Source organism: Nannobrachium achirus, assembly GCF_963921795.1.
Source record: "Nannobrachium achirus genome assembly, chromosome: 4".
NCBI lineage: Eukaryota > Metazoa > Chordata > Actinopteri > Myctophiformes > Myctophidae > Nannobrachium > Nannobrachium achirus.
Genome location: NC_137813.1, coordinates 38,972,576 through 38,986,190, shown reverse-complemented (window position 1 = coordinate 38,986,190; position 13,615 = coordinate 38,972,576). Strand labels below are relative to the sequence as shown.

General features: G+C 43.8%; 2 protein-coding genes across 2 annotated transcripts in view; one reads left to right on the top strand and one right to left on the bottom strand.

The window, feature by feature from the left end:
* Nucleotides 1-3,958, top strand: part of arhgap23a (Rho GTPase activating protein 23a) — a gene marked incomplete at its 5' end in the record, with an annotated part of 46,021 nt that extends 42,063 nt beyond the window's left edge. The window contains 2 exons of the mRNA XM_080723743.1: nucleotides 1,986-2,017; nucleotides 2,470-3,958. Coding sequence (XP_080579869.1) covers nucleotides 1,986-2,017; nucleotides 2,470-3,936 — 1,499 coding nt within the window. The 3' untranslated portion in view covers nucleotides 3,937-3,958. The remainder of the gene's footprint in view (nucleotides 1-1,985; nucleotides 2,018-2,469) is intronic.
* A 3,867-nt stretch (nucleotides 3,959-7,825) lies between these two features.
* hexim1 (HEXIM P-TEFb complex subunit 1) lies at nucleotides 7,826-9,656 on the bottom strand. The gene has a single exon (XM_080723824.1). It carries the CDS (start codon nucleotides 9,324-9,326, stop codon nucleotides 8,262-8,264), a length of 1,065 nt encoding a protein of 354 aa, XP_080579950.1. The 5' UTR covers nucleotides 9,327-9,656; the 3' UTR covers nucleotides 7,826-8,261.
* Between the last annotated feature and the right edge of the window lie 3,959 nt (nucleotides 9,657-13,615).

Sequence of the window (13,615 nt, the reverse complement as noted above, 5' to 3'; positions counted from 1 at the left end):
AGAGCTTTAGGATCCACGGGCGCACAAAGCTAAGACCATAACATCACTGTTGGGCAGAAACCTTGTATGTCCAAATCCACTACTTTTCAGGAAATGGAAAAAGGAACCTGTGTTCCAAAGGATCCAGTGTCGTTCTTATTTAGTCACCAACTCTTGTTAATACTTTTCATTGGTTCAGCATTTATAAAACCCACAGACACACTTAACCACCTTCACTTTCACAATTCTTTTAAACTAGCGGAAAGAGAATGCCGCATCATGACATGTCGTGAGCTTGTAGATAGACTATCTTCGCTACTTTTGTGCCACACTCTTGTGCGACGAAATGTGAATTAATTTACAAAAAACGTAAAAAATGTAAATATGGATATAAAAGGTTTCTGCCCGACTGTGACCAATGACCATAATCGAGGCATATCATTGTCGTTGATAAGGAAGGACTCATCGTGTTTCTTCTGATTGAATCACTAGCTTGCCTATACTTCTCTCTCCTCTCTGCTGACGCCCCCTTTTTTTCCTTCCTTGTTGCTCATCTTTCACTTTTTCTGTACATTTCTGCATCCCTCTCTCAGCTGAGCCTATGGAGCAGCCACTGCGGTAGGATTTGGATGTGTGTGTGTGTGTGTGTGTGTGTGTGTGTGCGTGTGCGTGTGCGTGTGCGTGTGTGCGCGCACTAGTGTGTGCATTGTGTTGGGCAAATTAATCACATGAACCCTATTCTGGGCATATCATAATTGGCGGGCATTGTGTACAAATGGATGACCATTCTGCAAAAATAGGTGCACATTCAGCGGAAATAGCAGATCTACAAGGTCAGATCTACAAACTTGTAGATTGGCTATTCTCACTATTTGACAAGGTTATAGGGTTTAAGTGATTAATGAATAGGAGTATTATGTGTGAGAGATAACGATGGATGGTGATTGTGTGGGTATGTGTCTCTGTTCTATCCCATGAACTTCCATAAGTCATTGTCTCCCTCTCAGTGTCAAACTGCCTTCCAAGAGTGCATGTGGAGGTGTATATAATATCGATGTATCCTAAGGTAGCTCTCTACCAAACAGACTACTACTATTACAGACAGGCAGTCAAATAAAGTCGGGAAATCAGTCGGTTGGATGGTGTGAAAAAAGATAGCTTATATCTTTATCAATAGCTTATATCTTTTTTTCCTAAAGTTCTGCAAATGATAAGAATGACTTACAAATGTTTCTGAGTTGGAGGAAGCATGATTGTATGTACTGCATTAATCTCTTCCCTGTAAAAAAGCCTTTTAATGCATTAATGGATGGCTGAGCACACTGTTTTCGTCAGTGCGCTGTTGAAGCACTTTGACACTGTGATGTACGTAAACTCTGTCTGTCACTGGGAGTGGAGCAATGGCCCTTCCACAGTGGCTTGTCTTGTTGTTCTACCACAACGCTCCACTCATCCTCTGTGGGCCCTTTCACCCTGTGTGTATTCCTCAGTCTGGTGCCTCTATGTGGTCAGGCATTTGGGTTGTGTATGTGAAAGACGGAGAGAAAGAGAGTGTGCTGCTTTGGTTGTACTGTACGTATGGAAGGGAGTGTGTTTTGATTGAGGCTCTCCGTTCTCCGCCACTGCTTCCTTCACTGGTCGATGTCATCAGTGTGTGCTGTGGTTTCCCTAATACAGTTTTTCAAAACCCCTGCTCCTCAAATTCACTTTGTTTGACCATCACCTTTTGACTCAGCACGCTGTGCAGTGTGTTTATGGTGTGTATGATGAGTCTTTGCTCTGGGATAGTTGAATGTCAGATGGTACAGAGTAAGAAGACCAACATTCATGACTGTAATGATTCTTTGGGGATTTGTAATCATTTTGGAACTAAAGTGTAAATGTGATTCATTAACACAACAAACTTTCTCTGTGCCATCTACCTTGGACATTCACTGCCTCTGACTGCCTCTTGTCCGGTGAAGTGGATCTAACCTTTGACCTCTCTCTCTCATTTCTCCTTACAGACTCAACCAATAGTGACTCAGCTAAGTCAAAGGTAAGGACGGGTAGCTAATGACACGCTAATAACAGCTGAACTAAAGAATTAATTAAATGAAAGCTCCATATTGAAAGTTACGGTTATTACTATCATGATTATACTTATTCGTCAGGAGTATCATTGTATAACGTCACTGTCGGGCAGAAACCTCGTATCTCCAAGTTTCAAATTTGTACATTTTTTTTGCAAAGTAAAGCACTGATTCATCATACAAGGCCATGGCACAAAAGTAGTGAAAACAGCTGATCTACAAGCACACAGCGCCTCGCGGTGCGAGGCGTTGTGTGCTTGTAGATCGTCTGTTTTCACTAGTTTAAATCATTTTAAAAATGATAAATACAAAACAAACGGTTTTGGACATACAAGGTTTCCACCCGACAATGACGATAAGTAAAATAATGAATGTTACTTGGCATGCAGCTAAACGTGAATTTGCTTTTGTTTCTCAGGCGTCGTGGGGGTCAAAGCGAGACCTCACTGCCTCACTGACCCTGTCCATCATGTCAGCCGTTACTGGCCGCAAGCGCAGGAAGCGCCACAACCCACGGTTCCCGGGAAGCAGCACTGACGACGACTCGGAGCACGAGCCGGTCAAACCCAGCCATCTTGGAGGAGCAGAGGAAGGGGAGGAGCCCGAGTCGCCCGGAGGAGACACTGCTCCTTGTGCCGAGGGAGAGGAGGATGAGGACGAAGAGGAAGAAGAAGGAGAAGAGGGGGAAGATGAAGAAGAGGCGGATGTCATAGAAAGAGAAGAAGAGGAGGTAGAAGCGGAGGTGGCGACGACCGAGCCGGTTCCCAGCCGGCAGCGCCAAGAGGAGGTAGAAGAGGAGGAGGAGGAGGAGGAAGGAGGTGGGGCGGTCATGATGCTCCACGAAGAGGAGGAGGACGTGAGGGCCAAGGGCCCGCCATGGCGGGCGCCAGAGGACGCACGTTCCATCGTTTCTGGTTACTCCACCCTGTCTACGCTGGGGCGGAGTCTGAAGTCCGAGGGGCGGGGCGATGATGCTGATGACGAGCACAGTGAACTAGTGAGCGAGACGGACAACGAAAGCGGCTTCGCCTCTCGTTCCCTCACCCAGGAGAGGCCTGAAAAGCACCCGCCCCCGAACCCGCAGTCCCCGCCTACACCGCGCAGCTTCCTCTACACACATTACAAACCCCCTGTCCTGTCCCCCACTGCCCTTCTGGCCCCAGCCACACCGCTCGTGCACACGCAGGACCATGGGGAAACGGGCGAAGGAGGGGCCCGCTCCGCCACCCCGTCATCCTCTTCCTTCTCTTCTTCCTCCACGACTCACAGGCTGCATTCACGGCCCTCCTTCAACTCCCACAAGCTGATTCAATGTGATACCCTGGCCAGGAAGAAGTTGAAGGGGGAGAAGGCCAAGGCTCGCTCCCTGGACCTGCTGGAGCTGGCGGCCCAGAGTGAGGCCGCCGTGGGCGTGGCAGAAGGTGTGCCGAGGGCGAGGCGGGACACCGCCAGAACTGACCCGTCTTCCGGCAGCAGTCAGGAGAGCCTGCGTCTGTCCCGGCCCCGGCCGGCCCTGCTGCCCGGCGAGGCGGCCTCCTTCACTCCCACAGGGCAAGGACTGGGATCCCTGGCAGACCAGGTACGGGCCCGCCTCCTGGGCTCAGCTGACGACCTGCGCATAGTTGGGCTGAGGAAGCCCCTGTCTCCAGAGACGCGGCGGAAGAGACGGGCATGGCGCAGACACACCGTGGTCGTCTCGCCTACTGAGGTTTCCGACAAGAGACCCCCACTGACTGTCGGTGAGTTCCCCCTCGCTCCCGGACACCAGACGAAACCACCGGCGCTACTTCACGGCTCCCAGGTGCTCGACCCAGGACTCCCCCTGAGCCAGGAGCTTCCTGCTGCACGCCGCGCACCTGCCTCTAGATTCCACCAGTATCTATAACAGTGTTTCTCAAACTTTCTAATGTCAAGGTCTCCCCTTAACTCTGACAGTGTACAAATGGGACCTAATCATTTGGTTCCATTTGTACACTGTCAGAGTTACAAACTTGTATGGGTCAATTTAGACCCCCCCTAAAGGAACCCACAGAGTCTCTGGAATCCATTTTGAGAACCACTGATCTGGCCACCACTGATCTAAGACTGGCCACTCTCTTCTGTCTTTCCTGTGCTGAGGTGCCATGAGTCTGAAGCTGCTGTTTCAGAGGGGGCCTAAGGGCACAGCCACTGTCTGACTCCAGATCAGAAGACTGATGACAGTGTAGTGGAATGTGGGCCACAGTGGACCAAATGACAAGGTCTGAGAGCAGTCTTTCCCCCGTACCCCCTCGATGAGCTCCATTTGCATGGCAGGGGGCATTCCATTGTTGCCAAAGCTTTTTGTTTTCTTTCATGTGTTTTCATGTGTGTTTTCTTTTTTGAGCGATTATACCGAAATGGGACAGGAAAACAGGCCGACCTCGTCGCAGTCAACATTACAGCCAAGAATTCTCATTTGAGTAATAATTGAACTCCCCTATCCCCTCTGTCTTCTGCTCCTTCCTGCCTGGCTGGCTGAAACAGGAACGATTAAATTAAGGAGGATGGATGTTCCCTCTAGTGGCCAAAGAGGGGCAATCACCAAAAAACAAAAACAACCTTCCCAGGGTTATTTTAGACAATGGTGCTCCTCATTGATTTTTCTTTTTCATAGCTCCATACCTACATGAGCCAGGACAGAACACACATTATCTCTCTCTCTCACACACACACACACACGCGCGCGCACACTGTCTCCTTTGCTCCCTCCTTCCCCCCAGACACATACTGTACATTTAAACAGAGAACGGTGCAAAAATTAATAGGTCAGGTCGGATCCATTTTAAGAGCTTTCAAGCAAGAGCTGATTTTACATATCAGTCTTCCTAATCTGTTACACCCTAGACCACAGACACTGTAATAATGACATGGATGCTCCAAACAATAGCTAGGACACAAACAGGAACACACACAAACACACACACTATCGAGCTGTTTGTCCCTCGTTGTTAATAATGTTTATCTGTGCGTTGGTGTGTTTGAGTGCGGAGGTGTTTGTTTGTCAAATTATTTTGTAACATTTGTACAAAGCCTTGTTAAGTTAACCTTGTAAATATAAATATAATGTTATCATATTTGTTTTTACTTTTCCAGTTCCTTTTTTATGGTTTACAAAGGTGCATACAATTGCACAGTCATTTCTTTCAAGATGTTACTTGAAAATGTTTCCCTTAATATATTCTTTTTTTAATATTCAGTATATATGATATATATTTTGTATGAAAACAAGTACTTTTATTGTGATTTGACCTCTTGGGTGTACCTGTTCAAAGCAAATAAGATAAAAGTTTAAGATGACTAAACCTGTTCCTTATTTCCTTAGATTGCCTTTCTCTTTTATTCTCAGCACTATGCAGAAATCCTTTCGCTCATCAAACATACAGTAGTCTGTCTCTCAATTATCTTAATGATGATTGAACATAGGTAGGTATGTTGACTGTACCTTCACTCATATGGCAAATACAAGAACTTTAAATATAATTTAATGAGTTTATGGAAAGAATGTTACCGATGATTTTTGCAGCTATAGGCTGCAATATTTTAAGGCAAGAATGGAAGCAACTCATTGCCACATTACCCTGACATATCATTAGTCCTATGACCACTTTTATGTTTGAGATTAGCGAGAACGAAAGACCTAGCAGGAAAGGAAAATAATCCAGAATTTTATAAAATAAAATGGTACCTTGGCAATATTTCAAGGATAATCATTGTATCATAGTAGCATTTATGTAATGCTACACTTGCAATTAGGATACATTTTCAATTATCCCCAGTATGTGTTTATATTTATCATGGGGGTAACATGTTGTTGTCCCATATGGGCAAGGTCAAAATAATCCTCTGGCAGTTGAATAAGGTACATTACAGAACATAAACACGAATGCCCAGTAAGGCAAAGCTAGGTTATTGTTTTCATCTCTCCTATTGGCCAAAGGCCATGGAGCTCATTTCCAATCTCCAACCACATCTAATGGTGCAAGAATCCATCTTTCATTGTCATGGGAGAGTCGCTTATTTTCGTCCTCACCCACTGAGTGGGTTTGACCAAATAAACTATTAAAAAATCAATCTAAGTTAGTCTTGTCTTACCTCATGAATTGTCTTCAAGTGCCTGATTTCTGGAATGTGTTTTTGGTCTGCAGTGCCATGGTCGGTTGTTACTTTTAACCTTATTTGTTTTGAGTGTCCCGGCCAGCCTAGGTGCTCAGTCTTTAAAGGCTCTCTCCTGTGGTTGCTGTTATATCTTAAGCACTGACCCAAAGATTTGTACATTAAACACAAGCAGTCTGCCAGAGAGGCTGTTAAAAGCACATTAAAGCCAAGGACATGTCTATGCACTCTTTTCACAGCTATTACTGGTGAAGTATATACGAAAGGAGGGGGGCATACTATTCTCAGCTGCTTTTGTCCAGAAATGTAGGTAACTTTCTTGCCTAGTGAGCCACGGTATATGAATATGGTACACCTATCACGCCCAACCCTACGATAGCATTAGGTTATACCAAACAACGGAGACTCTGGTACCATCTGCATTAAATTTCTTATAATGAACTGTGCATTCAGAACTTTTACTCTGTATGAGATGAAACAACCCATGCCTTCAAAAAAAGGAGAAAACATAATTATATATATATATATATATATATATATATATATATATATGCAACACGTAATGTCAGTTGTCTGAAACATGTTTTACCTAATGTTTTGTTATTATATTTGAATTTGTTTGTACATACTGTCTGAATATGTAACATATTGTATTGTGTACATTTCGAGTTTGCTTTGAGTAAAACTAATATGAAAATGACTTGGACAAAAGGTTGTCCACCTTGAACCCATTTCCCTCTTGGCTGTGTGCTTAAAAGCAAGGTTATAAAATGTAAATAAACAGAATGTTTAAAAAGATCATTTTTTACATGGTTGTATGCTTTGTGGGAATTCCATCACTGGTGATTTGGGAGAAAAGCTGGAAACGAATTAATTAATAATAGTCAAATCTCGACAAGAAGTAGGGCCTTATAATGGTAGATGATGGATGAGCTATTTGCTTGGCAGGGTACCAAACATAAAATGGGAGATGAATACCGCCCTCTTGAGGTTGGACATCAGAATGGAGGGCTTTAGGCCCTGAGGCACAGACAGTGGCGTCAGTTCAGAAAAGGGTAAGGTATGGCAACATGACTGGTGTCTTGCACGCGCGCGTGCAAGACCTTAGCAACAGGCGCAATGAAAAGTACATTTTATCATTTCCCCCAGTAGCCAAGGTATGACAGCTGCCATACCCAATTGACGCCTCTGGACACAGATTGCCTCTACATGAGAACTTGATCTTGAAACAGCTGTTGGTGTTCTGTTTACCACTGATTACCTCTATAGTATATTCCCGTTTCAAAGGCTGATGAGAACAAATGATGATGATGACGCTTTGGAATTGAAAACCTTACAAATATATAATAAAAACTAAACTGGCTTTTGGCATAGTGTACAGTTTACCATTAATGTTCACGAGGAGCATCGCTATCCATGCCAACCCCTCCTTCCACCACAGAGGAGCCTTTCCCTCCAAACAGGTAGTCTTCACAAAATACATATAACATGCAATTTGTGAATGACGGCTGACGGCAGTTCATTTCCCTGGCAAAGGGCCTACACCTTCATGCTTTTCTGAATTACCACATAAGAATCTATTAAAATAAAATAAAAACACAGTTTACAATTTTATTTATTTTTCATTTATTTGCCCTTAACGTTGTAACAATAATTGTTAAAATTCGGGAACTAATTTCTGCAAAACTTTTAAATTTTAAAGTTGATCCAATCTGCTGTAATTTTAACTACACAATTTGTTGATTCAAAAATGGGACAATATATTTCAAAGCATATACTTACGCAGTTGAACCAGAAAAACAAAAACAAGTATTGTCAAATACATTCTCTTTATAAAAAGAATATTTTTTATCAATATTTACACTTTTCTTGAAAAAAGTTTAATAGACGCATCACAGTCCAAATAGAAAAGAAATATAACGTTACCAAGTATTGCATTGCAATTGGAAGGACTGAACTGTCCAGATAACAAACATAATAACGTTACATAAAACTGATGACAATCTTAAAGAAAAAAAAGTAGTTTTATTTAGTCCCATATTTACCTAAATCCAAATGTAAGATATTGTCCTTTTTTTATTCGGTCTTGATGTCTTGGTGACCCCGCCCATCAGCCTGGTTCTTCAGAAGCAGCTCGCTGTTCTGCGCCTTCACTCTCTCCAGCTCGCTCTCCAGCTCCTTGACCCTGGCAGAGTCCGTCTCCCTCTCCTCCTCCAGGCGGGACATGCACTTCTCCAGCTCCAGGTACTCCTGGACGAGCTCCTGCTTGGTCATGTTCTGGAGACTCTCGACGTGGTATTTCTCGTAAGTCTCGGAAAAGTCCCTCTGGAGAAACTCCCCGCCTGCGTTCCCCGGCCTGCCGATGCCGTCGCTGCCCCCGCCGCTACCGTCGTCCTCCTCCTCGTCGTCGTTAAAGTCCTCCTCGCTGGCCGTCTCCTCTGAGCGACCGCCGCCGGGCCCGGAGAGCCGCCTGGCCCCGGCCTCGGTGTTCAGGTCCGGCTCCTCTCGGTCGTGCTCGTCCATCAGGAACTGGGTCGTGTTGTACGGGGCCACTGGGAGCCCTTTGGCGAACATCTCCTCTCTCACCCGAGAAGCCCGGGCCGTCTCTCGCTCGTCGAGGGCTTTCTTCTCCTCCCAGGAAAGTTTGAAATAAGGCTTCCAGCGACGCTTCTTCTTGGATGCCCGGCGCCTGTGCTTCTTCTTGCCCTGGCGCATATCGGTGCCATTGCCCGAGTCGATGTGCGTGCCAGTGCCACTCTCTCCTTGCACCTGGCTTAAAGTCTCTTCTAGTGGTCCATCTCCGCTGTTTCCGTGCGCGACGTAGTTGCCTTCTCCAGATGCATCAACCCCTGGCTCCCGGCGAGGCTGAGCTGCCACTGGGTACTTTGGCAGCGAGTTTCCGGCAACTAACGCTGGGCACACCTCCCCTTGTCCGCCTTGCCTTTGCCACAACTTGTCTGTGTCGATATCCCTTCCACCGTGTTCAGCTTGCTGCTGTTTGTTTCTTTGTCGCCCCCTGCCGCCAGCCTCTGGTGCAGCACGGTCATTGGCAGGGGGATGCTCCAGAACGGTTCCGCTTCTACCTGATGTACTGTCTGAAGTTTTCAGGTGATGGGTCCGCTCGGTGCTTGGTTCTGTCATCCTGGTGTCGAGTAAACGGGATGCTTTACTTTACCACATCTCCGTCGGTGTTCCCGTCCGCATTCAGATTTAATTTGTTTGAAAACTTTAAAATATTAAATTTGAAAAATAAATTGTTTCTGTTCTTTGAGGTGATTCAGAGTCCCATTTGAAAAGAAAGTCGATTCTTAGAATTAAAACACGCGATGTCGATATTCAAGAAACAAAAGTTCTGAATAGTAACACTTGTTACGTCTCAAAGGATTCGTCAGAGCCACTGTTGCTAACTGCCGTTAACCTTTTCACTGCTGTCAGAGCTCTCGTTCACCCAAAGACGACGTTTCATCGCCACAACAGTGTCCAGTTTGCTACTCAAGCAGAAGGCGCTGGTGTTTATATAGCAGCCCCGCCTCCTGTCGTGCGCTTGCTGTTCCTCGCTACTCGAGCGGGTTTGTGGGGAGTGTAGTTTTAATATAGGCGAAGTGCTGTCAAAGGACATAACATCGAACTACATGTCCCACCAATCAAGTATGATTGACAACCATACGAGCCAATCAAATGTTACAATGTTGGCCCGACTCTGTCCTACTACTCCGCTCGACGATTGGACAAGACGGTAAATGTGCTGTTGCTAAGCTCAAAGTATTTTCTTATTGGCTATAACTGCAGTCAGTCAAAATCACGGCAACCTCACGAGGAAAGCAGTCCGGTGCATGTTTATGGACGCTACCATATACAAACGGGGGGAGACCGAGAAGAAAGTTTCTGAATAGAAATACATTCCAATCAATTAAAACGATATTACACTTCAACTGTAGCCAATCAGTGTATTTCTGCACCACGATATTTCGTTTTTATCTTAAATTATTGTCATCGTTGCGGAATGTCAACGCCATGATTATTAAAACCATCCCGCGTTTAGATTAAAATGAAATGCACTGCTCAAAGAAAATAGTCCGTTTTTGCTGTTCTTTTGAAGAGATTAATGCTTAGACGTTTTTTTCTGTAATATATTATAATATATTCAGTATTGAGACGATACTTAATGTTTGTGTAACTAACAGAACGTAAATCAATTTATTGTGCGTGTTTCCCTCTCGTGCGGACTGATATGCTGTTCACCGTGGGTTTTAGGGAACCCTGGACGCAGCGTAAACAAACGACATTATTGTCCAGCTGCATTTACGAGCACACAGCTACAACCCCCTCGTTCAATAAGGGTGGGTCAGGAGATCTCACAGCTGCTCAATAGTTTTATTATCAGTCGACAGTGTGGTGTAGTTCAATTCTAACACAACTGCGCGACACCTTTTCTGCAAAACCGATGTCTTTAAAACTATAATTGCATCCTGCTAACGATTAGCTGGCTAACGTTAGCTAAACGGTGGTTAGCAAATGAGCAGTCGGTGTTTGTATAGTCCCAGAAAATAACAAAACCACCAAGTGTATCAAAACAACGAAATGTTATAAACGCTACGTTACATGGCTGAAATAAACGTGTTTTTTCCCTTATTAATTGGTAAACAAGCGGTCAGACTGAGGCTAACGTTAGCAGTCATATGAAGCTAGGTTAGCATAACACTTCCCAGCTATCGCTGCCTTGCTAAACAATATACTAATTTAAGAACTAACGCACGAATTTCATAATTAGTCAGGCATGTTCATTATTAGGTAGTTTAGAATATTCAAATGTGATGTAACCTTGTATATTGATAGTAAAAGGCTGTCATTAGCCACACTTATAGTTAGCTGCTAACTAGGCCATATACTATTAGAGGGTCAGACTAATTTCTGAGATGTGATATTTCCATCAAGCAGAAGATTGTAAATAGTTAATTGACCAAGCCACATTCTGCTGAATTATTGGAGGATGTAACATGTAAAGATAGATCCAAAAGTCTGAAAATGGCTTCACTTCACACAAGTAAAACGGTAGCATTCGATATGTTCGATCAGCTCTGTTGCTTCTAGGAAATAGACTGTCTCTTATGACAGGCAGTTAGCGAGAATAGGCAGTTAAAGAAAACAAGCTATGTTTTGCTTTTACAGGAAATAATAGCATAGCCATACACATACTATGCTACACTTACTAACGTAGTAGTTCATAACATATAAACATTTTTTATGCCAACAACTATTGGCTAAAATAATCAATATGTTTTGTTTACTGACAAGTAGCTTAATAGTGGAGTAGTGCTTTCTGTTTAAAACATAATAACACAACATATATTAGATGGTGTAGTCAAGACAAATTTTCACACTGTCCAATTTCAGATGCATTTTGAAGACATAGTTAGGGGCAGTCATACGCTGCCCAGTGTAGTGCTCTCTGACCTCACTTGATTTAGTACATTTATCTGACCACCATCCCCACAGCAGACTGCATTTTCCACTAGTAAATCACACAATTCTAAAGTGAATAAATTATTAACCTAATCTATCTGTGGCTGTGCAAAGGGTGAACATTTTCCCTGTTGCTGTCTGGAAATGTTAGTCTCAGTGACCCAAGCCTTGTGTTTCCTTTGTTAGCGCAAGGTTTAGGCACAGCTCTGCCAAGTAACTACAGTAACTGAGCAAGGAGTCGCTTGCCTGGGTGAGGGTGATGACATGTCCCAGTTAATATGAAACCCTGTGACCACAAAGATTGGGAAATCATGTTTGGAGGTCCCAGGCTCAAACCAACGCGTTGTATTTGGTGCTGCTCCTGCATAGATCACAGCTTTAGTGGATTACCAGACATGACTTAATCTCTCACCCTGTCTAACACGGTTGTTACTGCAAGTGAAAGGAGATGATGAATACATTGTAATGTTGGCCTAACTCTGAACTTGAAATATAATGAAGCACCTGAAGATATTTATAAAATATTCTGCCTTAAGAATATTAACTTAACAGACAGCCCATCCATCCTGTGGCACTATAGTGTGTGTGTGTGTGTGTGTGTAGATAGATAGATAGATAGATAGATACCTTTATTATCCCAAGGGGGAAATTCAGTTGTCCAGTAGTAGCACAGCAGTATACAGTTATTTACAAAGTTACAGAGACGTAAGAAAAAATAGATAAGAGGGAAAGAAACAAGAGAACAAAAAAAGAGCAGTACAGTACCAATAAAGAGAAGGTGCATCAATAGAGGGGGCGAATAATATATAAGTATATATACATAAAGTGTCTTGCAAAAAAGACCATAGCAGTCAATGCTAGTTAGTGCAAACAAGTATCTCACTGTCATTGTTAAACAAAGTGTGTGTGTGTGTGTGTGTGTGTGTGTGTGTGTGTGTGTGTGTGTGTGTGTGTGCGTGCGTGCATGCGTGCATATGTGCACGTAGTGCAAGTGGATTGTGTGAAAGAGGAAGAATTCCACATTTGGTACTATGACGTGTGGGTGTAGGGAGAAGCAGGTCTTGCACCCTTCTTACAGAGGGCAGTACAGGCCTCAGATCACTTGAGCAATGTGCTTCTCCTAATGATCCTTCTAAATAGCCATTCACACTGCACTATAAACAATATAGTTTTAAAATCGTTCTAAGCCCAGTGGATGGCAGCGTTCACACCATCTATTAAAAAAAGAAATACAATGATCAGGCCTGGAATTTTGTCATTTTAGGGGCAAGGCCACTTTGGCCTTTGGTGTTTTTTGAGAGCACAAAGGCCAAATGCCAGGGCAGGAAGGCCATCAAATGAAACAAGATTTTAGTCCATTGAAAGAATTTGTTGAATTCAAGGGTTAAGGATGATATCCTAATCTGCAGTGAAATAGATAATGATGGTAGGCTATTTACAATCTGATCCATGCTTAGTCCTGCACCAATCAAAGTCACTGGATTGGTTTAAGATGACCTGGGGGAGTTAATATTTCAGAAAAAAAAAGAAAGAAAAAACACTGGTGTCTACATGACAAGAAAGAGACACCAGTGTCTACTGTCTACATATTGACAAGAAAGAGATAGAAGAGAAAGTGGTACAGTCAGTTGGGGCATTAAGGCCACAGTAGCCTCAGGTCACGCCATTGGTTTGAGGGGCACAAGGCCAAACTGAGGGGCAACAGCGGCCATGGCCTCCATGAAATTCCTGCCCTGACAATGATGAAAGATATAGTTATAAATCTTTATAGTCATCGTGCCCAGTGGGCAGTTAAATGGTAAATGGTGCATTTATATAGCGCTTTTATCCAAAGCGCTTTACAATGTGCATTACATTCACCCATTGACACAAACATTCATACACCAGTGGCGGTGGAAACCATGCACCGGGAGCAACTTGGGGTTCAGTGTCTTGCCCAAGGACACTTCGACATGTAGACAGGAGAA

What these genes read in the sequence shown, in the direction of transcription:
- hexim1 (XM_080723824.1), bottom strand. Translation starts at nt 9,326, where the DNA reads ATGACAGAACCAAGCACCGAGCGGACCCATCACCTGAAAACTTCAGAC.